The sequence below is a fragment of the Lemur catta genome, chromosome 1 (genome assembly GCF_020740605.2).
Source record: "Lemur catta isolate mLemCat1 chromosome 1, mLemCat1.pri, whole genome shotgun sequence".
Taxonomy (NCBI): Eukaryota; Metazoa; Chordata; class Mammalia; order Primates; family Lemuridae; genus Lemur; species Lemur catta.
In genome coordinates, this window is record NC_059128.1 from 118574755 (window position 1) to 118601033 (window position 26279).

The 26279-nt window shown below is 47.4% G+C and overlaps 2 protein-coding genes across 5 annotated transcripts in view; both read left to right on the top strand.

Annotated features, from left to right (window-relative positions):
* The first annotated feature begins 902 nt into the window (after positions 1-902).
* On the top strand, positions 903-4240 carry LPAR2 (lysophosphatidic acid receptor 2). 3 transcript variants are annotated; one of them, XM_045551879.1, is made up of 4 exons: positions 939-1041; positions 1591-1647; positions 1844-2585; positions 3346-4240. In XM_045551879.1, exons 3-4 carry the CDS (start codon positions 1844-1846, stop codon positions 3657-3659), a joined length of 1056 nt encoding a protein of 351 aa, XP_045407835.1. In that variant the 5' UTR covers positions 939-1041; positions 1591-1647; the 3' UTR covers positions 3660-4240. The 3 variants fall into 3 exon arrangements, with proteins under 3 accessions (XP_045407824.1, XP_045407835.1, XP_045407833.1); XM_045551868.1 differs by lacking the exon at positions 1591-1647 and having other exon boundaries at positions 903-1041; XM_045551877.1 differs by lacking the exons at positions 939-1041; positions 1591-1647 and having other exon boundaries at positions 1662-2585.
* A 2721-nt stretch (positions 4241-6961) lies between these two features.
* Positions 6962-26279, top strand: part of PBX4 (PBX homeobox 4) — a 46975-nt gene continuing 27657 nt past the window's right edge. For both annotated transcript variants that reach the window (XM_045551832.1, XM_045551828.1), the window contains exons 1-2: positions 6962-7130; positions 21698-21771. In XM_045551832.1, the coding sequence (XP_045407788.1) occupies positions 7027-7130; positions 21698-21771 (178 nt within the window). In that variant the 5' untranslated portion in view covers positions 6962-7026. The remainder of the gene's footprint in view (positions 7131-21697; positions 21772-26279) is intronic.

Consider the following 26279-nt stretch of genomic DNA (forward strand, 5'->3'; position numbering starts at 1 on the left):
CCTTGCATGTCTGTCTTTGCCGGGGGAGGCTTGCAGGGGAGAGAGGCCAGTGAGGGCAGTACCCTTTGTTCCCACTTTACCGACCAGGCAAACCGAGGCCCCATTCCTTTATCACCAAACTCCCCGGGAGCACCTACAGGCAATTGAGGTTGAGTCATGCCGGAGCTCCGCGTCCCCGATTGGTCCTGCGCAGTCAAACAAATACAGTATGACAAAGTGCAGATAACCGGGACAATGGGGCTGTGTGCTCTGGATCGTGGGAGCCCGGGGACGACGCGGAGGGGAAGCTGCAGGGCAGGGCCGTGCAGGGGACAGCGCCGTCCCGGGGTGAGGGGCGCCGGGGCGGGATTGCAAAAGCTTGAGTGAGCCCGACGGTCAGCTGGGGCGGGTCTGCGGGGCAAGGAGGCAGCGCCGGAGCCGCGAGTAGGGAGAGAGCAGGGAGAGCCGAGGCTGGGCCGGGGTCCGGGCGGTGGGAGCCAAGTCGGATCAGGGCGTGGCTTGTAGCTCGGCGGCCGATTGGACGCGAGGGAAAGAGCGGGGTGGGGTTGGGAGGGTGGGGGGTCTGGAGTAGGGCGCGGACCCGGAGACCACCCCGAGCTGCGGCCGGGCGGCGCGAGGTTGCGGCGGGAATCCTCGGGTCGCTGAGTGACTCGGCCTCGAAGGCTCGAGACTGCAGGCGCGTAAGGTGTGCAGGCACCCGGGTGGGGGTCCCGCGCCGGAAATGGAGAGGGGCAACCGAGGGGCCGCGAAGCAGGGAGGAAATAGGGGGGCTGCGGTTCCGGGCGACCCCGCTCCCGGCGCGGCCGCGGAAGCGGGGCTTCCCCAGGTGGCGGGAGCGGGGCGGGGCGGGGCTCCCCCAGGTGGGGGGGGCGGGACACGGGGGCGGGACCGCGGGGGAGGGGCCCCGCCTGCCGCGCCCTCTCGGCAGCCCGCGGCGGGCACACCCGGACGCTCCTCGGCTCTCGCTGCCGGGCCATGGGCCTCTGGCCCGTCCCGACCCCTCGCGAGCCCGACCGGTCTGCGGCGTGACGGGCGGCCCAGGTGAGGCCAGCGCGGACGGGAGGAGAGTGGGACCGGTCCAGAGGAGGGCGCGGCACGTGCCAGCAGGACTGGGCCGCCGCCCCCTGTCCCTTACCCCTACCCACTCCCCAGCCTGGGGGCGCCTGGAGGCCCGGCTGGCCGCGGCCTCCAGGACCCACTGTCTTTGTCCCGGAGTTCGCCAGGGTCCTCGTTCCACCGGAACGGCTCGGTGCCCCGCCCGTTTCGAAAGCACTCGCACCCAAATCCTGCTGCCCGGCTTCTGAGGCTGCCTCTCTGCACACTCTAGTCGGCTGGTCGCCTCCACGCCCCAGCACCGCCCACTCGCCCGTGGGGTCCCAGCAAGTGACCTCGCCCTTGTGTACACACGCTGCCTGGTCTCTGCTCCCTGCACTGACCTCAGCACCAAACTGACCCTCCCTCATCTCGTCCCGCACAGCTCACCCCTTTGTCCTGCCCTAGCTCTCCTTAATCCCCAGCCCCACTGGGTCACAGATCGGTAGCATGTGTGCCGGGATTGGACTGTACATGGGTTTTGTTTCGCTTCTCCAGGTTAACAAAACAAAGGATTGACTTGGGTGATAGCTTTCATAAAAGTCTTATTAGTAGGTAAGAAACAGTTGTTCCCCTGCCCCCACCCCATGGAGCTTGCTTTTTCCAGATCACCATGGTCCACTTTGCTCTGAGACATCTGAGTTTGAGACCCTTGCCCTGTCTGTCCTGACCCTCCTCTCTGGCTGCTACCCCCTCTTGTATCTTTCCAACAGGGCCACAGTCACTGATCTATCTCTCTCTGTGCCCCTAGATGGTCACTATGGGCCAGTGCTACTACAACCAGACCATTGGCTTCTTCTACAACAACAGTGGCAAGGAGCTTAGCTCTCACTGGCGGCCCAAGGATGTGATTGTGGTGGCCCTGGGGCTGACTGTCAGTGTGCTGGTATTGCTGACCAACCTGCTGGTCATAGCAGCCATTGCCTCCAACCGCCGCTTCCACCAGCCCATTTACTACCTACTGGGCAACCTGGCTGCCGCCGACCTCTTCGCCGGTGTGGCCTACCTCTTCCTCATGTTCCATACCGGTCCACGCACGGCCCGGCTCTCACTTGAGGGCTGGTTTGTGCGGCAGGGTCTGCTAGACACAAGCCTGACAGCGTCAGTGGCCACACTGCTGGCCATCGCCGTAGAGCGGCACCGCAGCGTGATGGCCGTGCAACTGCACAGCCGCCTGCCCCGTGGCCGTGTGGTCATGCTCATCGTGGGCGTGTGGGTGGCTGCGCTGGGCCTGGGGCTGCTGCCTGCCCACTCCTGGCACTGCCTCTGTGCCCTGGACCGCTGTTCGCGCATGGCCCCCCTGCTCAGCCGCTCCTACCTGGCCGTCTGGGCACTGTCCAGCTTGCTTGTCTTCCTGCTCATGGTGGCCGTCTACACCCGCATTTTCTTCTATGTGCGGCGGCGAGTGCAGCGCATGGCGGAGCACGTCAGCTGCCACCCTCGCTACCGGGAGACCACGCTCAGCCTGGTCAAGACTGTTGTCATCATCCTGGGTGAGTGGGGCCCTCCTTAGCTCATCCTGGGCCACAGGAACTCCACCTCCCCTGCCCCTCAAAAGACCCTGGGAGACAATGAACAAAACAAGTGACCTGATAGTAACCTGATAGAGCGTCATGGGAGGAGATGATTGGGGTGAGGAATATTCTCTGGGGAGGTGACATCTGAGGAGAGACCTGAGTGCTGGGGAAAGGAAAAGAGGACATAGAAGGTGACAACTCTTAGGCAGGACCAGGCCAGAGCCTTCAAAGAGGAAATGCTGGGCCTGTGAGCAAGAGGGGTCAGCAAGGCCCCAAGGGGCAAGGACAGGAATCAGATTTTGTTTTGAGTTCTATGGGAAGCGCTTAAGAGTTTTTAGCAGGAGTAGTGTGGTCACTAAGAGTTTTTGGCAGAAGTAATGTGGTCACTCTGGCTATTGGATGTACAGTGGACTGGGTGGGGGAGGTGGCAGGAACTACCCCCCTGAGGCTATACCCGACCCTTCCAGAATGAGGACCAAACCTGCCCAGTGATTCCTTTCTCCCAACCAAATAACAATCCTGTCCCATGGTGACCTCCTTTCCCTCACTGAACAAATCTCCATGTTGAAACGTCCAGGGCCCTGGCCATGATATACCAGTCAGGAAAGGTGTCCCCTCTTAGCAGACTGCACAGTTATTGCCGAAGTTCTAGAGACTGCCCCAGCCCTGAGCTCAGAGCATTAGGTGCCAGGCCTCCCGACATTTTGCCTTGCTTACCTCGGCCTCCATCCCACAGGGGCATTTGTGGTCTGCTGGACACCAGGCCAGGTGGTACTGCTCCTGGATGGTCTGGACTGCAAATCCTGCAACGTCCTGGCTGTAGAGAAGTATTTCCTACTCTTGGCCGAGGCCAACTCGCTGGTCAATGCTGTGGTGTACTCATGCCGAGATGCTGAGATGCGCCGCACCTTCCGCCACCTCCTCTGCTGCGTGTGCCTCCGCCGGTCCACCCATGCATCTGCCCGCTGTGCATCCTCTGCCCAGGCAAGTGCCAGCACTCGCATCATGCTTCCTGAAAATGGTCACTCCCTGATGGACTCCACTCTTTAGCTACCTTGGACTTCAGTGGGATGCAGCAAGCACCACGTCTGCAGCCCCTGATGCAGCACCTGGCTCAACCCAACCAGTGGGACAGACTTAAAGGCAGACCCCAGGACTGGCATGGCACAGCACCACTGCCAGCCCTCCCCAGGCACACAGCTATGCCTACCCAGGGCACAGGGGTTTGGGGTCATCGCCAAGTGCCTGGAAGAGTCAGATGGAGTGCAGGAATCTGGCTCTCCAGTCATCTCAGGTTTTGGGTTTTATTAACGGACACTTTTCTATTGTTACTTTATATCCCTGGTAAGCCCTGTGGACTGAACGGTTCCTCCTGTATGATGCCCTGAGTGTTAAGGGTGGGAGAGATGAGGGCTGTCTCTGGCCATCATGCCCAGTGTGACAGGATAACAAGGATGGACTGTGGAAACACCATCTTTCCAAAGGTGATTCTTTAGCAGCACAAACTGAGGGGTGCTGAGCTGGGAAAGGTTTGTGGCCCCTGGCATCCTCCACAGGCTGGCCTGTCCCTGTCAGAATTGAGGGGTCCACAGGGAGGGCATGATATGAGGAGTAAACCTTTCTTTTCACTCTGAGGTCTCTAAAGCATTTTTTGTTATCAATTCAGACAGTCTGTCCCTGTGTCTGGAAATTGTCGACCTTGGCTCAGGCCTGGCAGGGATCCTTCAGTGTGGCATCTCTTTGGCCCTGTTTTCATTCCTCTTCAGTCTCTGGCCGTTACTCTTTCTTGGTGGGGTCTTGCATCTGTCCCCTACTTTCTCTGTTGTTTGTCTCCTCCTTCTGTTCCTGCCTCCATCTGGCCACCTGCCTGTCTGTCTTCCTCCTCTGGAGCCCAGGGTGGTCTCTGGTCCATATGAGCCCTCTCATTCCTGCCTGCCCTCTTGTCTGAGTCCAGATTGTTAAAGGTCACATCCCCAGCGGTGTCTATCCCATTGCCTACCCTATCACCTACGTTCACACTGGGAGCAACAGATAGTGGGGTCCAGGTAGCAGGATGCAGAACTTGAGACCTGGCACACCGATAGCACTTTAGGTGCATTATTTAATCATCGCCTGCATCTTATGGCACAGATATTACACCTATTTTCATGTGAGGATAGTGGCTCAGACAGGTTGCAATCTGGCCCATGGTTACACAGCTTGGAAAGGGCACAGAAATGCATTGAAAGTTCCCTAGGGAAAGGGCTTCAGATTCCCACAAAGCCCAGAGTTGGTCACAAGCTCACCCAGGTGCTTTCCTCACCTCACCCCACAGACCCCAAAGCCTCAAATGTGCCAGCCCCATGATGAGCCCCCTCTCAGATGCCCCCGCCAGGCACAGTGTGGGCCAGGACCTGGGCTTTCTGCTCCCAGACAGGGTTATGTTTCTACTTCAGTTTCCCATGCTGAGTAACAGCTGATATTTGACCCTAGGTCTCTCATCAGAGGCCAAATCTTAAACCACTGAGGGACCAAAAAACATCTAAGTCCTTCTACATTAAATGGGTCTAGGTTTCCCTTTGGGAAAACTCTCGCCCTCTCCTCTATGATGAGGCAAGAATGAACTGAGGTGTTGGGTACTTCTCCAAGGTCCACGGTGGGCAGCATGGCTCCTAGGGCCTGGGGCCTAAATCCAGAGGTGATGACCGAGGCACACACCCACAAAAGATGCAGTCCCTGCCTCCATGAGGCTCAGAGCCTGTTGGACAGACATGTCACTTTGGGTGCCAAGGCAGCAAACCAATTCCTATGATGTAGAGACCCCCAATGGCCTCCAAAAGGCAGCTGTGTCTGTGTCTCAGGTGCTCTAAGCTGGCTGCCTTGCATCAGCATCCTCCAGGCTCTAACTGTACCCCTCAGGTCTCCTTTGGGATCTTGTTCCATTTCCTCTTGTCAATCTCTCCTTTCCACCAAGTGGCTTCAAGTTTTTGACTCTGCTGGTCCCTGAAGCTTTCGCTGCTCTCCCTGTCAAGTTCTCTGAAGGACACACTACCTTTCAAGCCGCCTGGGCAGTGCTGTGCTAGAGACTGACCTCTTGTATAGGACACAGCTCTTCGCGTTCCCCATGTGTTCTACTACTTCCTGTTATCGAGGCCAAGCATTGGGTTTCCTTCAACAAGAAGCTTCCCCTGTTGTTCGCACATGCTGTCCCCTTTATAGTCTCCTGACACCTCGAAATCCAGCCACACCATATGGTGTTTGAATTTCCTCTCCTGAATTTCGTTTCCAGCAGTAACGAAAGAAAATGGGCTCTGTTTTGAAGGGTTCCCGGCCGGTCTGAGGACCCTTTACTGAGACTACATCTGGAATCTGTTCTCAGTATACAGGCCCTGGGAGGTCCCATGACTTTGGAGAAGGGATTCCCATCCAGTCTGTTCCTTTTCTCTTGCATGAGGATCCTTCTCTACACGCCATGAGTCCTAACAGCTAGAAACAAAGGCCGGTGAGGATTCGCTCTGACTTGGGGTGCACCACAGGGTGGGCACTCAGTAAACATCCTTCCTTCATTTGGTAGCCACGTGTGGGCATTTTCTAGGCAGGAAACACTGTAGACAGAGAATGGATAAACAAGCGAGGTCCCCCTTAAACTGGACCTGGAAAGGTGACTAGAGTTGATTTCAGCAGAGGAGAAAAACACTCAGTTCTGACCTCCTTCCTGTCATCGCCACACACACCTGCACCCCTCAGCCAGGTGAAAGGGGATTGGAAAGCTCCAGGGGAAGAGCCAGGAGCCCTCGTGACCCACCTGATGGGGTGAGGCTGAGGGGAGCATTAGGGGACTGAGCAGGGGTCTGGGGTTCCGGACTTCTGGAAGTGAGTGGGGGGTGTTAATGGGGCTCTGAGATGAGTGGGGAGTGTTGACAGGGCTCTGAGAGGTGTAGGCAGTTCTGAGGCGGAGGGAGTGGTTGGAGGAAGAGTGGGGAGGTCTGAGAAGAAGCGGGAGGCCCTTAGGAGGAGCAGGACTCTGAGGAGATGCGAGAGACGCCGAAGAACGCCGGGGCGGCGAGAGAGATGTGGTGCGGACTAGGGCTCCTGAAGCGCAAAGGTACGGGCGCTGCTCTCGCGCACGCTGGAGGAGGGTGGCGGAGAGAAGTGCCGTTGCCTTAGCAACCCCCAACTGCGTTCTAGGCCACTGAGGGGCTGTTCGGGGCGAGTCCCGGAGGCGGTGCGCAGCTCCAGTTGGCTGACGGCGGCGGTGAGGCGTGTCTATGGGCGGTGCCCGGAGGCGGTTGGCTGGAGGCGGCGACTAGGGGCGGGGCCCAGGCGCGTGAGCGAGCACGCGCGCGGTGCTGGGACGGCGGCGGTTGGCTGAGGCGCCCGCGAGCTAACGCTGCTGGCCCGGGGGCTCCTCCTCCGCGCCCGCCCGGTCGCGCCGCCCATGGACGCCCAGCCGCCCGCGTCCGGGCCGGGTCCCGCCACGAGCGACGTTCTACAGCAGATCATGGCCATCACTGACCAGAGCCTGGACGAAGCGCAGGCCAGGTATTGCCCGCGGGCGCGGCGGGGCCCCTCAGCCTGGCGGGGGGATGGGGCGGCCAGGGGGAGAGGCCCGGGGCGGGGAGGGGCCAAGGGCTGCCGGGGGCGCTTGCGGAGGCCGGGAGGGGGGTTGCGAGGACGAAGGATGTAGGGGGTTAAAATGGCACGGGGTGGACCCGCCTTACGGGCCTAAACAGTGGGGTGAAGGTTTTGGGAGCTCGGGCCGGGGCGAGAGGATTCGGAGTTGGCGTGAGAGAGTGCGGGGTGGGAGGTGGGCACACGCGGGACTTCTGAGGCGTGGTTGGGTTAATAGGACTTACGCGGGTGGGAAGTTTTGAGGGCAGATGATGGAGCGTGAGTGGAGGAGACTGAGACTCGGGACTGTCGGTGTAGGAGACCGAAGAGTTGAGCCGGCGTGATTTGGTGTGGAACTTTCCAGAAAAGGGTCAATGGGTGGGGGAGTTGAGTAGCGACGGAAGACCCATTTTTTTGAATTCGGCAAGTATGTTTTGGGGTCTTACTATGTGCCTGACACTGAGCTGAGTACTGACATAGTGCCTGCTCTCAGGTTTGTGGTTTCGGAGAGAGAAAGTAAGTAGCGAAAAATAAGTTTTGGTAAAAGCTAAAAGGACACTCTGGGAGGCCGAGGTGGGCGGATCGTTTGAGCTCAGGAGTTAGAGACCAGCCTGAGCAAGAGCGAGACCTCGTCTCTACTGAAAAAAGAAAGAAAGAAAGAAAGAAATTAGCTGGACAACTAAAAATATATAGAAAAAATTAGCCGGGCATGGTGGCGCATGCCTGTAGTCCCAGCTACTCGGGAGGCTGAGGCAGGAGGATCGCCTGAGCCCAGGAGTTTGAGGTTGCTGTGAGCTAGGCTGACGCCATGGCACTCTAGTCCGGGCAACATAGCGAGACTCTGTCTCAAAAAGTAAAAATAAAAAAAGCTAAAAGGAAAGGGATCTGTGCTGTAGGAAGCCAGGTGGAGAAAAGCAGCTGTGGAGAGGGGACAGCACCTTCAGAGCTGTAGAAACCAGAGCTTGGGAGAGAAAGTTCCCAGCCTGGGAAAAGAAGAGAGAAGCCAGGGAGAGAAAGAGTTGAGTTTGAAGGGAGGCTGGAACCTGATCACCCGGGGCTTACAAGTCTCAGTAAGAAGTTTGGATTTTATTCCATTTGCAATGGGCAAAACAAGGGGACTTTAAGCCCACCTGTCTGGTTTGCCTCACGCATGTGTCAGCCAGCCAGGATTGCTAGAATCTGTATTTGGGGCCCGCTGGAGTTTTTTGTTAGAAAAAACAGAAAAGACTGAAGTCCTTTTGGAGGATGAGGCCTTGTTGAATGGGGCCTGTTTGGGGGTGAAAATGGTCCCTGGGGGTGGAACTCAGGTCTGGTGGTGAGGACCGTGCAGCCACTGGAGGATACACTGGGGGATACAAAACCAGGTAAACGGCAGTCCCAAGAAGGAAGAGGCAAAGGAAAAGGTGGATAAAAGCATGCATTTGTTCATGAATGTGGGCTTCTTGTGGAATGTTGACTCTTTCTGCAGTTCCATAGCCTCTACCTGGAAAGTTAGGAGTCCTCCTTGCCCTCCAACTATTTCCATTCTGCTTTTTGGAATATTGTGCCAGGTGCTGGAGATACTAAGATGGCTAAGATGTTCTCTGCCCTCTTGGAACTTATTGAGAAGTAGAGTGTGTGGAAGACTAATTTATGAGTAGTCGTCATAAGAGGAGTGTTCTATGTAGAGGTAATTCCTGGTGCAAAAGAGCTGGGCCAGGCGAGGGTGCCTTTCTGTGATGCCCTGTTAGGCTAGTCTGAAAGCAGGGACTTTGTTGTGCTTCCCTTTACATTCCTAGGGCTGTGCAGAATGCCTGGCATCTAGCATTCAGTAAAGTTTCCTGGCACTGAGGAGATTCTGGAAGGATTAATAGGAGCTGGAGGTGGGGGGGGAAGATGGACTCTTCACACCCAGGAATGTCACCACAGAGGCAATACTTTGGGCGTGTCCTGGGAGCTGCCTATGATCCTTCCAGTCTGGGCAGGAGCAGCTTAACAAGTGAGCTCCAGTCAGATGTGGCCTTCCTCAGGCATCTGTGACCTAGCACAGCCCCAAGACGGCTGCTTTTTCCTTGCAGCAATCTCCTGAGATTCTGATGTGCTTTAGAATGGAATGCAGTCAGTCACCTCTTCCTTACTGTTTTCAAAGACAGCACTTTTTGTTTTGTGTCTAAGAAATTAAATAGGGGGGGTATATTCATGCTTGATAATATAGCTGTTAAGTAGCTGGTTCCTGGTTCCTGGTTCCTGGCTTCTTTCTGAGGTTGGAAGACCCCTGGGGCTTTTATTTTGAGACTTTGGAAGCTTCCAATCTCTCTCACTTCTTTGGACCTGTCCTTTAGATGAACTCAGGGCCCTAAAGGTCACCTGGGTTCAGACAACAGGTTTCAGTCCCCAGGCAGACCACTTACTCCACTCTGGAGAAAACACAGCTGGGTGGGTCTTTTCCTCACAGTAAACTCTGCAGCCTGGTAGATTATCAACCTGGGAGGGGAAGCAGGTTTTTTGTCTCTTGATCAACTGACAGGGTGAGGCTTTTGCAAGTCTTTCTGACCCTGCCCTCTTTCAACGTGCCCACCATCCCTTTCGTAACCCCTGGAGTCAGTTCAGCTCAACTGTTTAGCAAGAAAGAATTTTTCATCTCAGATGTGAGGCCCCCTCAACCTGTTTCATCACCAGAAGTGTGTTTAAAGAAGGAAAAAAATACCTTTTTTCTTAAACCTGGATTCTTAAATACACCTTTCTGCATTATTAGGAAGGCAGCTTCAAGTGCTTGTACATAAGTCAGTTTGTCATTATAGCTAAATAGTTTTGGAGTATCGAACTATGTCTTGTTCTTCCTTTTAGCTACACAGCTAATGACAGGACATTGGGGACTTTGGAATGTACCATCTTAGATTAGGGGATTAGATAAATCCTACTTGGTTGTAGTACATAATTGTTATTATACATTGTTGAATTCAATTTGCTAATATTTTATTGAGGGTTTTTACTGTGTGAGAGATATTGGTCTGTAGTTTTCTTGTAATGTCTTTGTCTGGTTTTGGAATTAGGGTAATGCTGGCCTTACAGAATGAGTTAGGAAGTATTCCCTCTGTTTCTATCTTCTGAAAATATTGTAGAGAATTCATATAATTTCTAACTTAAATGTTTAGAAGAATTCATTGATGAACACATCTGGGCCTTGTGCGTTATGTTTTAGAAGGTTATTATTCAATCAATTTCTTTAATACAATTTCTTTAATACATAGGCCTGTGTAGACTGTCTTTATGTTCTTGTGGGAGTTTTGGCAAGTTGTATCTTTCAAGGAATTGGTCCATTTCATCTAGGTTATCAGATAAAAAGGGCAAAAAAACTTTACATATAGTAAATAAAATATGCTGGAGAATGGTCACTGTTCTACATGTTTTAGGAGCAAGCAATGCGGTATGTGGTGGAATATCTGAAACTAAAAAGATGATATTTAGAAGTTAACTTTTAGGCAACCTAACAGAGCCTTCATAGCTTTTCTTGGGAAGAAAAGATTTGTCCGAACTTTTTTTTAATTTGACTTTTACTAGTCTGATATAGGTATTTTCTACTAGTAGAGATTTGCATAACTTTCTTTTTTTTTTTAAGAGGGTCTTGCTCTTTGCTTGTTCACCCAGGTGCTGGAGTATAGTGGTGTGATCATAGCTCACTGCAGCCTCCAACTCCTGGCTTCAAGTGATCCTCTGGCCTCAGCCTCCCGAGCAGTTGGGACTACAGGCATGCACCACCACGCTCGGCTAATTTTTAAAAAAACTTTTTGTAGAGACAAGCTCTCGCTATGTTGCCTAGCCTGGTCTTCAACTCCTGGCCTCAGGCGACCCTCCCACCTCAGCTTGCCAAAGTTCTGGGATTACAGGTGTGAGTCACCGTGTCCAGCCATATAACTTTCTTAATACCTTGAGTATTTCCGCACATTGACTTTGTTTGTTTGTTTGTTTGTTTTTGAGACAGAGTCTCACTTTGTTGCCCGGGCTAGAGTGAGTGCCGTGGCGTCAGCCTAGCTCACAGCAACCTCAAACTCCTGGGCTTAAGTGATCCTACTGCCTTAGCCTCCCGAGTAGCTGGGGCTACAGGCATGCGCCACCATGCCCGGCTAATTTTTTTTTTTTATATATATATTTTTAGTTGTCCAGATAATTTTTATTTCTATTTTCAGTAGAGATGGGGTCTCGCTCAGGCTGGTCTCAAACTCTTGACCTTGAGCAATCCACCCACCTCGGCCTCCCAGAGGGCTAGGATTACAGGCATGAGCCACCGCGCCCGGCCTGACTTTGTTTATAATATGGATTAAATTCTAATAATTAAGGGGAGATGATGTAATTTTGACTATCCTTAAAACTTACTGAAGTGGCAAAACATGAATTATCACCTGAATTGTGTTCCCCCAGTCTTAGTACCTTTGGAATAGTAAATTGCAGGACAGAAGCCATTATAAATATGTATATTAATGCATGTCAGTGAGCATTCAGCTTTCAGCATACCCATTCAGAGAATGCAAGGGCTCGGGGGAATTTATGATTTGAAATTTCCCAGAACCAGATAGCATTAGCATGAGAGGATCTATTAGCCCATACCTGGGAAGTAGAATTTCATATTTGAAATTTTCTTTTTCATTATCCTTAAGGAGATTCATTAGATACCAGTTACCTTCATGCTCCACGGTCCTTTTTCTTAGCTTGCTTGCAGGCTTTAGTTACTCTCTTAGGTTAACGTGCTTAGCTTGACTTGGTCTAGTACCAAAGGAAAGTCTTACTGTTCTTGGTGTACTTTTTTTTTTTTTTTGCGTCAGAGTCTCACTCTATTGCCCAGGCTAGAGTGCAGTGACATCAGCCTAGCTCACGGCAACCTCAAACTCCTGGGCTCAAGGGATCCTCCTGCCTCAGCCTCCTGATTAGCTGGGACTACAGGCACACACCACCACGCCCAGCTAATTTTTTGTATTGGAGAGATGGCTAATTTTTTTCTATTTTTAGTAGAGACAGGGTCTCTCTGTTGCTCAGGCTGGTCTTGAACTCCTGACCTCAAGTGATCCTCTTGCCTTGGCCTCCTGAGTGCTAGGATTATGGGTGTGGTGTACTTTTCTAAGTGTTGAATTTTGTTGGTTTTAAAACAATTTCCTAAAGCTATCTAGGATCTTAGCAAAATCGCTTTTGAAGTGCTTTTATTAATGAAATGTAAGGCAATGTGCAGAATCTCACAAATGAGCAAGTACCATTCATTCATTTTGGTGACAGTGACTAAGTGCCTGTTATCAGAACACAGTGGTTGATGATGATGATGATAATTTCCCTCATTTAAACCTCTCAAGAATCCTACGAAGTAAGTTTTACTGAGTTTCTAGACAAGAAAGTGGTGAGATAATAGCGGGTAGCTGGATAATAGCGGATAGGTAGATAGAGATCTGGGCATGTTCTCTTGAACTCTGGTGCTGAGCTGCATCCTGTCCCTGCTTTTCCCAGGCCTACCACAGAATTCACTGAAATCTGACATCACTTCCTGCTCAGAGGAGCTCAGAGGAGATTGGGTGCTGTGGGAAATCAGACAGTCCGACTCAGGCTTCACAGGACATTTTTTAAAGTACATTCTCACAAATGAAATCTCATTTAGTCAGTAAACTTTTATTTTGTGCCAGGTCTTGTGCTGGGCTCGGGGATGCAGCAGTGAGTCCCCAAAAGAGACTCATCTTTTGGAGAGGCAGATGCTGGCATGGTGGCCAGCAGACCAAAAACAGCAATGAGGAATTAGCCCTTCAGCAAGACAAGAGCTTGTGGAGCGTGGGCAATGGGAGTATGTGACCCCAGAATCCAGCTTAAGTCAGGCTGGGGACAGGAACATGCTCCAAGTGGATGCCCATGATCTGGACTCAGGCAAAGAAAGCAAGGGCAGCATTCTAGGCTGGGTGCAAGCATGTGTGCCACAAAGGCACGGAGCACGAAAGGTGCCCTTGGCTTCTCCTGCTCCCTTCTTTAACCATGCAGCCCAGCGGTTCTCAGCCCTGTTTTTGACTTCTCCACTTGCCCTAGTTAGATCTGGAGATGTCAGAGCTCTGTCTTCAAACTCTTCATTTCTACTCTCTGCCAGTTTGACATCTCTGGCTTCTACCTTTTCCTCAGTTCAATAAGTCTTTGCTCAGCTAGGGTGCCAAGTAGGGCCTAGAGTTTCCAAAATGAGCAAGTTAAGACCCTCTTCACAGGCATCGAAGCTGCATCTAGGCTGGCCGTGGTAAATGGTTTAAAGGGAACAGAGAAGGGGGTAATGAATCCAGGCTGGGACAGGGCAGTCCATCGTAGTCTTGGGCCTTGGAATAGAAGTAGGACTTCCCCAAGCACAGAGGAAGGAGGGATCGGAGAGAAGCTGGGGAAGAGCCTTGATTGCTTTGCTAAGGGGCTGGGGTTTATTGAGGCAGGCGGTGAGAAGCCATTTCACATGTCTGATCAGGAGAGATAAGCTGTGGTTTTGAGTAAGAAATGTAGTAGTGTTGGTTGGATCAGTCAAGTAACAAATGAGGAAATAAGGAACTCTTCACAGACTTCACATTTATTCCGTTTAAAAGTTGGTTTTGGCAGGCACAGTGGCTCACGCATGTAGTCCCAGCACTTTGGGAGGCTGAGGCAGGAGGATCACTTGAGCCCAGGAGTTTGAGGCTGCCGGTGAGCTATGATTGTGCCACTGCACTGCAGCCTAGGCAACAGTGAGACCCTAGCTTAAAAAAAACAAAACAGAAACATTTTTTTATTCAAGTCCTGCAGATTTTTTCTTGTGTCACATTAAAGAATTTTTCTTCTTTCCTGATTCCAAAACTAGCTTCTTGGCCCAAGGCTTCATTTTGCTTAAATTACTGTGATAATGTCCCTAGTTGAATTTAGGTATCCCTATATATTCTCAGTCCCCATTTACTTAACTGTTTTATTTCTTTGTTTGTAGGTTTGTTTTTAGGGTGACATCTATAGATGATTGATGACATCTGATGACATCACAGTGATTCCTCCCAATTTCACTTTTGCAAAGAATCTTTTTGAAATGCTGAGGGCATGTGACTCCTGGGCTGCAGTCCTCTCCTCTCCCCTCTTCTCCCCTCCCCTCCCCTCTTTCTTTTCTTTCTTGTTTTAGAGACAGTCTTCCTATGTTGTTCAGGCTAGCCACAAACACCTGGGCTGAAGTGATCCTCCCAGCTCAGCTTCCCAAAGTGCTGGGATTACAGACCTGAGCCACTGCAGCTGGCTGAATATATCCATAAATCAAATTCCAAATTCCTGAGTCATTTAAAGTGACACCTTGCTAACAGATTGTTTCATAATTTGTAAAAGTATATTATAGCTAAAATTAGGAACTATACCATATTGTTGGTAAACACCAGAATGTGGATTGTATTCTACTCGTTGCCATGTTCCTTGGTCCTGACACAGTGACCAACATAGGTTCCACAATAAATTTTGTCCCATAAATATTGAATAAATAAGATTGGAGGGGGATAACACTCTATGCTTTCATTTTCTGGCATTTTCTATATGACTCTCAATCATTTTGCTATAGATTTTTAGTATTGGTTTTAAAACAATATTCAGAATTTTGGTTTGGGTTTTTTGGTTGTTGTTTTTAATTTAGAAGACTCCTTGGAAGTCTTTCTATTTATTTAAAGGATTTACTATTTCTCCTTCTTTGGAATGTTACTTGGGTTTTTTAATGCAGATATGTGAATTTGGTAGAGCATGTCATATGCTTGTTAGGCATGCCAGCGCCAGCCCTGTTTTTCTCCCCACAGTTCCCATTCTTTGGCTTACAATCTATTAAGTTATCAGCTATCTATTGCTGTATAACAAACTACCACAAACCTAGCAGCTTAAAACAACAGACATTTATTATCTCATAGTTCCCTTGGGTCAGGAGCCTGGGCACAGCTCAGCTGGGTCCTCTGCTCAGGGTCTCACAAGGCTGCAGTCAAGGTGTCAGCCAGGCCATGTTGCCATCCAGAGCTCGGGGACCCCTTCCAGTCTGGAATTCTTGGAAGAATTCAATTCCTTGTCCAGTCCAGTTAAAGGACTGAGGTCCCTGTTTTCTTCCTTCTATCAAACAGGGGCTACGCTTAGCTCTAGAGGCTGCCTGTAGTTCTCTGCCACCAGCCCTTGCATGTTGTGGTAGCTGGCTTCAAGGGCAGCTGGTAACACACTCTAGTCTGCTGAGATGGAGTCTTAGGTAACATAGCATAACCATGGGAAAGACTATACCATCACCTTTGTCACACTGCAAGTCACAGGTTCTGCCTGAACTCAAGGAAAAAGAATTATACAAAGACATGAGTCATTGGGGGTTACTTTAGGGTGTGTCCGCCAAGGAAGTTAATTCGTCCCTTTTTTCTTTTCTTTTTTTTTTTTTGAGACAGAGTCTCACTCTGTTGCCTGGGTTAGGGTGCTGTGGCATCAGCCTAGCTCACAGCAACCTCAAACTCCCAGGCTTAAGCAATCCTTCTGCCTCAGCCTCCCGAGTAGCTGGGACTACAGGCATGCGCCACCATCCCCGGCTAATTTTTCTATATATATATATTTTTAGCTGTCCATATAATTTCTTTCTATTTTTAGTAGAGACGGGGTCTTCCTCTTGCTCGGGCTGATCTCGAACTCCTGAGCTCAAACAATCCGCCCGGCTCGGCCTCCCAGAGTGCTAGGACAATTCATCCCTTTGGTGACACTGTGGACTCTCGCTGGTCAGTCCCACTTTACCTAGTCATTGATGATTTGCAGTCAGCTGTTTGATCTCTAGACCAAGAACATGCTCTCAGAGCTCAGGCATTTCTTTTCTTTTCTTTTCTTTTTTTTTTTTTTTGAGACAGAGTCTCACTGTGTTGCCGGGGCTAGAGTGAGTGCCGTGCCGTGGCGTCAGCCTAGCTCACAGCAACCTCAAACTCCTGGGCTTAAGCGATCCTACTTCCTCAGCCTCCCCAGTAGCTGGGACTACAGGCATGCGCCACCATGCCCAGCTAATTTTTTCTATATATATTTTTTAGTTGGCCAGATAATTTCTTTCTATTTTTTTCGTAGACATGGGGTCTCGCTCTTGCTCAGGCTAGTCTTGACCTCCTGACCTTGAATGATCCTCCCGCCTCGGCCTCCTAGAGTGGTAGGATTACAGGTGTGAGCCACCACGCCTGGCCAGTCCCCAACCTTTTTGGCACCAGAGACCAATTTCATGGAAGATAATTTTTCTTCTGGAAATTAACTGGACAACCAAAAATATATATAGAAAAAATTAGCCAAGCATGGTGGCGCATGCCTGTAGTCCCAGCTACTTGGGAGGCTGAGGCAGTTGGATTGCTTGACCCCAGGAGTTTGAGGTTGCTGTGAGCTAGGCTGATGCCACAGCAGTCTAGCCCAGGCAACAGAGCAAGACTCTGTCTCAAAAAAATTAAAAAAGTAAAACCAAAAAGGTTGGGGACCACTGGTGTAAGGCATCTTGGCAGGTGTTTGGCTTTCCTCATGGTGTTAATCACATCTGACTTATGTCATGAAGTTAGTGATTTTCAGGTACGTTATCCAGCCTTGGCAGCATCTTTTAATAGTGGATGCTTGGATGACAGAGTTATAGGATGTAAAATCATAGTCCCAGTAAATGTTAAAGCAATGGCACGGTGCCCATGAAAGTTGTTCACAGAAGTTCTGCTACATGTACACACCACTGCCATTTCAGTTGCCCTTACTGTCTCATTTGCATTATCAAATTCTCCCTCTAGACTGGCTTTTTGGCATGTAAACATGTGCTAGTATCTCCTATTTTTAAAAACACTCAAAGAAAGAAACAATAAAAAACCTCTCTTTATTCACCCCTTGGTCTTGATCTGTACCTGGGATTTGTTTTAATCAAGTATGGTAAAAATGACAAATATGGAGACAAATGTCTTTGAAAGAAGAGTTTATTATTTATAGTTCCCGAGAGGAGGGGCATACCTTGAACCACATGCGGAAGTACCTGGGTCGGTCAGGAGACAGAGGAGTGGGGGGAAGGCACCGCCCAGAGTCTGTCTAGTGATTTCCTCAGGAAGAAATGGGCAAGGCAAAGTAGGCAAGTTTGAGCAAGCTTAGGTTGGATAGTTTAAATAATTTCTGCAAGCTCTGGGCTACAGGAGTGGTCTCTAGTTGTCCAGTACCTGGTCTTGGGGTGATTTAGGGCAGGGGAAATATTGGCTTGGTGTACAAGTGTTAGATAAAGGAGGTGGTTGGGAATATGGGCCTTTGATTAGTCAGTTTGTATATAAAGGGAATGAATGTTCATAGACAAGTTTATTATCCCTAGGAACTAGCTAGCCCTGGGCAGGGCAGTCCCTCCAAGCCCCAGAGTGTAAAAGCAAAGTAAACATGATTAATACACTCCTTTTCTTTTAGCATCTGCTGCAGTTGTTTGCTCTCCTTGATGATAAAACATCAAAGACTTGTGGTACTTCCTCTCCACCTCTACCTTCTCTCCCAGCCTTCTCCCCCTTCTACTGAGTCATCCATGACCTCCATGTTGCTAAATCCTAATTCTCTTCTGGGTTATGATCCTGCTTAATCTGTCAGAAGCTTTTCTCACAGATTACTTTTCTCTCCTTGAAACTGTTTCTTGGTTCTTCCTCATTGGCAGTTTGGTGTCAGTCCCCTTTGCAGGCTCTTCTTCCTCCTCCGCTTGACCTCTGACAAGTCTATGTTCCTGAGCCCCACTGTCTCCAGGCTCCTGTGGTGATTTCCTCTAGTCTCAGGGCTTTAAGTGCCATCTCTACACCAGCGACTCCCCATCCGTATATTGTATATCATCTCCTGCCTCAAGTCTAGATCTGTATACCCAGCTGCCTATCTGATGCCTCCTCTTGGGTAGCTCAAAATCTCTCATGTGTAACCTGATCAAAACACAGCTCTCCTTTACAAACTCTCCTCCCCAAAGTTGCTCTCCTACAGTTCTCCTATCATAATGAATGATGCCACCATTGACCCAGTTGCTAAGACCTAAAGCCAGTAGTTATCCTTGAATCTCCTCTTTCCTTATAACCTGACACCAGTTTATCAGGAGGTCCAATTGGTTCCTTTTTCAAAATCAAAGGTATGCCTGTTTTTCATCTTCAAAATTAAAGACAGATCTGTCTGCTTTTCATGTCTATTACTGTAACTCTAAGCTGGCAGCATTTCTGGCCTGTTTGGAATATAGTCACCTCCAGGCTGGTATTCTTGGTTCTACTTTTGCCTTCCTGCAGTCCAGTCTCCACAGAGCATCCACAGTGTTTTTTTAAAAATGCATTTCACTTAAGGATAGGCAAATAGATCCATGGAATGGAATTGAAATTACAGAAATAAATCCATATATTTATGGCTGATTGATTTTTGGCAAGGGTGCGAAGACCTTCAATGTGGGAAATAATAGTCTCTTCAACAAATGGTGCTGGGGCAGGTGGATATCCACATGCAAAAGAATGAACCCCTTACACCATATACTCCTTATACCATATGTAAAAATTAACTAAAACACAGTTCATGAATCTTTGTGACCTTGAGTTAGGGAATGATTTCTTAGATATGACATCTTTAAAGCATAAGCAATGAAAGAAAAAAATAAATTGTATTTCATCAAAATGAAACACTTTTTTGCTTCAAAGGACACTCCTAAGAAAGTAAAAAAACAGGCTGAGCAAGAGCAAAACCCAGTCTCTACAAAAAATAGAAAAATTAGCCCAGCATGGTGATCTGTGCCTGTAGTCCCAGCTACTTGGGAGGCTGAGGCAGGAGGATCTCTTGAGACTGGGAGTTGGAGGCTGCAGTGAGCTATGATAATGCCACTGCACTCCAGCCTGGGCAACAGAGTAGGCGGGGCGGGGAGGGGGAAGGAAAGGAAAAAAGTAAAAAGACAACCCACAAAATGGAAAAAGAGATTTGTAAATCTTATCTGATAAGTCTAATATTCAGAATGTGTGAAGAATTTTTACAACTCTGTGATAAAAAGGCAAATAACCCATTTAAAAATTGGCAAAAGATTAAATAGACATTTCTCCAAGGAAGATATATGAATAGCTGATAAGCATATGAAAAGATGCTTAACATCATTAGGGAAGTGCATATAAAAACCATAATGAGATACCACCTCACACTCACTGGGATGGCTATAAGAAAAAAGATGGACAAAAGCAAGTGTTGATGAGGATGTAGGGAAATTTGAACCCTCATACATTGCTGGTAGGTATGTAAAATGGTACCGCCACTTTGTAAAACATTTTGGCATTTCCTCAAAAATTTAAACATGGAGTTACTATATGACTGAGCAGTTCTACTTTTTAGGCAGATGTTCACACAAAATCTTATACATTAATGTTCATAACAGCATTATTCATAATAACAAAAAGGTGGAAACAACCCAAATGTCCATCAAGAGATGAATGGATTAACAAAATGTAGTATGTCCATACAATGGAATACTTGGCCGTAAAAGAAATGAAGTACTAATACTGCAACCTAGATGAACTTTGAAAACTAATATGGAAGAAGCCAGACACAAAGGCCACGGATTGTATGATTGTATTTGCATGAAATGTGCGGAAGTGTAGACACAGAAAGATGTGTGGTTGCTGGGGGTGGGGCAAGGGGAGAATGTGGAGTGACTGCTAATGAGAACAGGGTTTCTTTGGGTGGTAATGAAATCAGTGATCTGGAGTTAGCAGTGATGGTTGCACATTGTTAATGTATTACAAGCCACTGAACTGAATACTTTGAAAAGGTGAATTTTATGGTAGGTAATTACATCTCAAAAAATCAACACTAAAAAAAATGCAATTCGTGTCATATGACAACCATTCTACAAAATCTTCTATTGCTTCCTATATTAGTTTTCTGTTGCCACTGCAAAAAATTACCAGATTTAATGGCTTAAAAAGCACAAATTCATTATCTTACGTTTCTTTAGGTCAGAAATCCAATATGAGGCCAGGCACGGTGGCTCACGCCTGTAATCCTAGCACTCTGGGACGCCAAGGTCAGAGGATCACTTGAGGTCAGGAGTCCAAAACCAACCTGAGCAAGAGCAAGACCCCATCTCTACTAAAAATAAAAAAATTAGCTAGGCATGGTGGTGCGTGCCTGTAGTCTCAGCTACTCAGGAGGCTGAGGCAGGAGGATTGCTTGAGCCCCAGGAGTTTGAGGTTGCAGTGAGCTATGATGACGCCGCTGCACTCTAGCTGGGGTGACAGAGTGAGATCCTGTCTCAAAAAAAAAAATCCAATATGGGCTCACTGGGCTAAAATCAAGGTGTCGGCAGGGCTGCTTGCCTTCTGGAGGCTCTAGAAAGAGTCAGTTTCCTAGCCTTTTTCAGCTTGTTGAGGCCTCCTGCATTCCTTGTTCATGGTCCCTTCGTTCATGATCAAAGACAGCAACATAGCAGGTCGCTGACCTTTATATCATCACAGCTCTTTCTCTGACCACAGCTGGGAAAGGTTCTCTACTCTGAAGGGCTCACGTGATTACTTTGGGCCTGCCTAGATAATCCAGGTTAATATCCCCATCTCAAGGTCCTTAACCTTAATTACATCTGCAGAATTCTTTTTCTATTTGTAAGGTAACATATTTAGGGTTCTGAGGATTAGTGCGTGGAGGCCGTTATCCTGCTGACCACGATTCACATCACAGGCAGGCAAGAGCCAGAGTTGTCCCCGACTTACAAGGCTCCACTTGCCTCTCTAACTTCTCATCGCTCTCTCTCCCCCTCACCCCTTGCCCTAAGCACCCTGGTTTCAAACAGCCAAGTGTGTTCTCACAGGACCTTTGCACTTGCTGTTTTATCTGCCTAAATTATATACCTCTCTTCAGCCCTTTTCTTGGTTGACTTCTTGTTAGTCCAGTCTCAGCTTTGATGTCACCTCAAAGACATGCAAACTCTAGTAAACCTTCTAGCCATCACTATCATGTGACCCAGTTGCCACAAAGCACCTGCCATGGCTGCTGAGTCTCTTGTTTGTGTGTGTATTTTATGTCTCCTGCCCCCTCCATCTTAACTGCCACACAGGTAGAAACCTCAACTGTCTTTGTCTGACACTAGAGTGGTGTGTGACAACATAGTAGGTGCTCAGTAAATACCTGCTAAGCTAACATCGTGTGACCCTCAGGGAGGATGGCTGGTGTTTCTGCTTACCCACCAGAATATGCCACTACAGGACAGTAGCATGAACACAGCTTTCAAATCATTGGACCCTGAAATTTTGTAGTTCTTGAGTTATTTGCAGTGTTTTAACTTACATTGTTTGCATTGTTTATACTTCTACATATAATGGAAATGTTTTGAATATTTATATATTGCTTGATTTTAATTTTGCACAAATCAAATTTATATTAAATATAGTTATACTGCATCTTCATAAGAGGGATTATCAACCACCAGGACTGGCAGACTTGGTTCAGTTTGATTTCTCAATATGGAGGATCTTTACTGTGGGGACAAGATGACTCTTCCCCTTTTCTCATGTGCTCCTCTGTCGCCTCTCTTTCAGAAAGCATGCTCTGAATTGTCATCGGATGAAGCCTGCTCTCTTCAGTGTGCTCTGTGAGATTAAGGAAAAGACAGGTAGGCTGTTCAGAAGACACTTCCCGTGGGGGCCCAGGGCTGCCACAGCCTCATGCACCTCTGGTCTTGTGGTTTGGCCCTGAAGTGCATTGCAGCGGATTCACTCATCACGTCTGTCTTCTGCATTGGGTGGTCGGGATGTTTGGTTTCTGCTTTACCACTGGCCTGGTTTCTGGTGTAGCACACTGATTTATTTTGTAGTTTACAACTGGAAAAATACTGTTGCAAATAAGTAACAAACAGCTGCATTCTAGATATGAGACCTAAAACATGCTGTGACATTAACTTGTGTAGAAAAAGGAAAGATGACAAAATTCACAAAGTTGGATAATAACAATTTTGTATGTTTAAACATCTAAAGTTAAAATAGTACATGTATTTTTTTTAAGCCTGGGCTTTAAAAAAAGAAGTTAAATAGTACAGAGAGTTCTTATATACCCTCCTCCTGGCTTCCTCTCTGGTCAACACCTTCAGAGCCACAGTGCAACATCGCAATCAGGAAATTGCCCTTAGTAGAGTGCTCCTTAGCAGAACTACAGACCTCATTGGGGGATTCTCCAGTTTTTGTCCTAATGCCCTTTTCTGGTCCAGGATCCCATCCCAAATCACATGTTGTAGTTAGTCAGCGTGTCTCTTTAGTCTCCCCTGATCTGTGACAATTCCTCAGTCTTTTCCTTGTCATCCATGACTTTGAACTTTTTAATGAGAACTGCTCAGTCATTTGTAGAACATCCCTCAATGTAGTTTTTCTGGTGTCTCCTCATGATTAGAATGAGGTGGTGCGTTTTGGACAGGAGTTCCACAGAGGCAATGTGTGTCCTTCTCAGCACATTGTGTGGGGGGTACATGCTGTCAATATGTCCTATCACTGGTGTTGCTGACCTTGATCACTTGTTCAAGGTTAACATTAGGTTATTAAGTATGGAATGTCCAATTTCGTTAAGTCTAAGTTTGACAGTTGATATCTTTGACACTTCTTGTTTTTTTATTGTGAAGATACAGCCTCAGTCTTTCAAATGCTCATTTTGACTTGTGATTATCTTTCAAATTTTTTTTTAGAGTAATTTTTGTGAAACCATGGCTAAGTCAAAAATTCGTGTTATTTTTGAATATGAGTTTTGTCATGGAACCAATGCAGTGCAGACAGCTCAAAATATCAATGAAATGTTTGGGAAGGATGTGACTAATGAACACGTAGTGTGTTGATGGTTTCAGAAGTTTTGTTTTGGTGATTGTCATCTTGAAAATGAGCCATATGGGTGACCTGAGACCAGGGTGGATAATGATGAGCTGAAAGCTGTAGTGGAAGCGAATCCATCTCAACCTATGCGTGAATTAGCAACAAGGTTTGATGTTACTATTCCAAGACTATTGGACCATTTGAAACAAATGGGCAAGGTAAAGAAGCTGGACAGATGGGTACCGCATGAATTAAATGAGCATCAGAAGAGAAATTCTCTCAAAGGTTGCTTTTCTCTGCTGTCACAACATGAAGGTGAACCATTTCTACACCATATTGTTACATGTGATGAAAAATGGATTCTGTTCGAAAATCACAAGCATTTGGAACAATGGTTGGATAAAGATGAAGTGCTGAAACACGATCCAAAACCAAATAGTCATGAAAAAAATGCTAATGGTGTCTGGTGGTCCAGCACTGGTATTATCCACTACAACTTGATGAAACCTGGTCAAGGGATTACAGCAGATGTCTACTGCAACCAGCTGGATGAAATGATGAGGATGCTTGTGATTAAGTAGCTGAGATTCGTCGATAGAGAGAGGCCAATCCTCTTGCAAAACCACAGGTTACAAAAAACAACCCTGCTCAAACTACAGAGGCTAGACTTGGAAACTCTGTCATCCACCGTATTCCAGACCTTGCACCAACTGACTACCACTTCTTCCAGGCTTTGGACCACTTCTTGCAAGGAAAAATATTCAATTCTGAACAAGCTATGGAAAACACATTTTGCGATTTCATCCCCACTTGCTCTCCAGGCTTCTTTGCTGCTGGCATAAGCAAGCTACCATTAAGATGGCAAAACTGTATGGAGTGTTTAGGCACATACTTTGATTAATTGTATTGCTTCTTGTTTGAGATATAATCAACTAAACTTTTGATTCGAAGTCAGACATTTCATATTTAATGACCTAATAACAATTTGAAGATAGTTTACAAGAGAGGCCACCAGATAAGATGAAGATACCATTAAAACAAAAGATCATTGGCAGGAAGGTTGTCACTTGGTTTCTTAAAGTGAGTTGGTCTCTTATTTTACAATTTTTTTATATTTTTTTATTTTTTTAGAGACAAGGTCTCACTTTGTTGCCCAGCCTGGAATGTAGTGATGCAATCATAATTCACTGCAGCCTCCAACTCCTGAGCTCAAATGATACTCCCACCTCAGGCTCCTGAGTAGCTGGAGTTACAGGTGCAAGCCACCACACCCAGCTCCTGATGGTCTCTTGAGGTCCATTATTTGAATTTTGTGTGTCACTTCGGAGCATCATACTTCAGATATGCTGGGGCTTGTAGAAAGTGTATATGTCATACAAAAGTGTGTTTTTTTCTGCATCTCATTTTGATGTGAGAGGGATATGTACTTGACAAATGCTGTGGCTGAGAACAGCAACAGAGTCTGAATTCTCTCTGTGCCTCTAGCTGCATGACCCTGGTACTTGACTGAGCCTTTCTCTGTTCCTGGTGCTCCTCTTATCTGGGGCCAATGATGACGTTTAGCTCATGGTTATTGAGGCCTCAACAGAGGACTGTATGAGTTCATACATGTAAGGCTGTGAGGAAAATGCCTGGCCTTCAGGAGTCATCTGGTGACTACAGGAGAAATTCAGTTTTAAACCTACATTTAAGTTTCACATAAATTCTGTAAAGACATGATATCCCCCCCCATTTGAATTTGTTTAATGTGTAACATAAAATTTACCATTTTAACTTTTTTTTTTTTTTTTTTTTAAAGAGGAAGGGTCTCGCTATCTCACTGTCACCCAGGCTGGGATGCAGTGATACGATCATAGCTCACTGTAACCTGGAACTGCTGGGCTCAAGCAATCCTCCTCCCACCTCAGTCTCCTGAGTGGCAGCAGGGATTATAGGAGTATGCCACCATGCCCAGCTAATTTTTTTTTTAATAGAGATGGGGTCTCATTATGTTGCCCACACTGCATTTTAACCATTTTTTTAACTTTATTTTTCAGAGCAGTTTTAGGTTCACAGCAAAATTGAGAGGAAGGTACAGACATTTCCCGTGCACTGCCTGCCCCACACGTGCACAGCCTCCCCATTATGAACACCCCCCATCGGAGTGGTACATTCGTTACAGTCGATGAACCTCCATTGACAGATCAGCATCACCCAGAGTCCGTAGTTTACATTAAGTTTATGCCAGAGTTAACTCTTGGTGTTGTACATTTTATGGGTTTGGGCAAATATGTAATGACATGTGTCCACCATTATAGTATCACACAGAGCAGTTTCACTGCCGTAAAAATCTCTGTGCTCCACCTGTTCATCCCTCCCTCCCATCAGTCCTTGATAACCACTGATGTTTTTACTGTCTCTGTAGTTTTGCCCTCTCCAGAATGTCATATATTTAGAATCACACAGTGTATAATCTGCACAGGTTTTAAACTTCTGCACTGAACCTAGAATGTGGCTTGAATTGTATGGTTATTTATACATTTGCACGTGCAAACATAAATTCCAAAGACATTTATTGAACTAAATGTTTGAACCACAAAAGTGGTCCATGCCCTTGAAAAATCTCTTATGAGGAGGGCCATTTTAACCATTTTTAAATGTGCAGTTCAGTGACATTAAGCGCATTCACAATGTTGTATAAACATCACCACTGTCCTTTTCCAGAACTATCTCATCTTCGCAAATCGAAACTGTACCCACTAAACACTAACTCCCCATTCCCCTCTCCCCCAGCCCTTGGCACCCACCATTCTACTTTTTGTCTCTATGAATGTGACTACTCTAGGGACCTCATGTAAGTGGAATCATACAGTATTTGTCCTTTTGTGTCTGTCTTATTTCAATTAGCATAATGTCCTCAAGGTTCATCAATGTTGTAGAATGTGTCAGTTTTATTAAGGCTGAATAATATTCCATTGTATGGATGGACCACATTGTGTTTATCCATTCATCTGTTGATGGACATTTGGGTTGTTTCTATTTTTGGCTATTATGAATAGTGCTGCTATGAAGATTGGTGTACAAATATCTGTTCAAGACTCTGCTATAAGTTCTTTTCAGTATATAGCCAGAAGTGGAATTGCTGGATCATATGGTAATTCTATGTTAACTTTTTTGAGGAAGCACCATACTAGTTTCCACAGCAGCTGAAGCATTTTACATTCCCACCAGTAATGCACAACTCCCAATCCTTGACAACTCTTGTTATTTTCTGGTTTTTTGATAATGGCCATATCTCATTGTGGTAGACATGATATTCTTTTATATTTGTTTGACATTTTTTTGTATT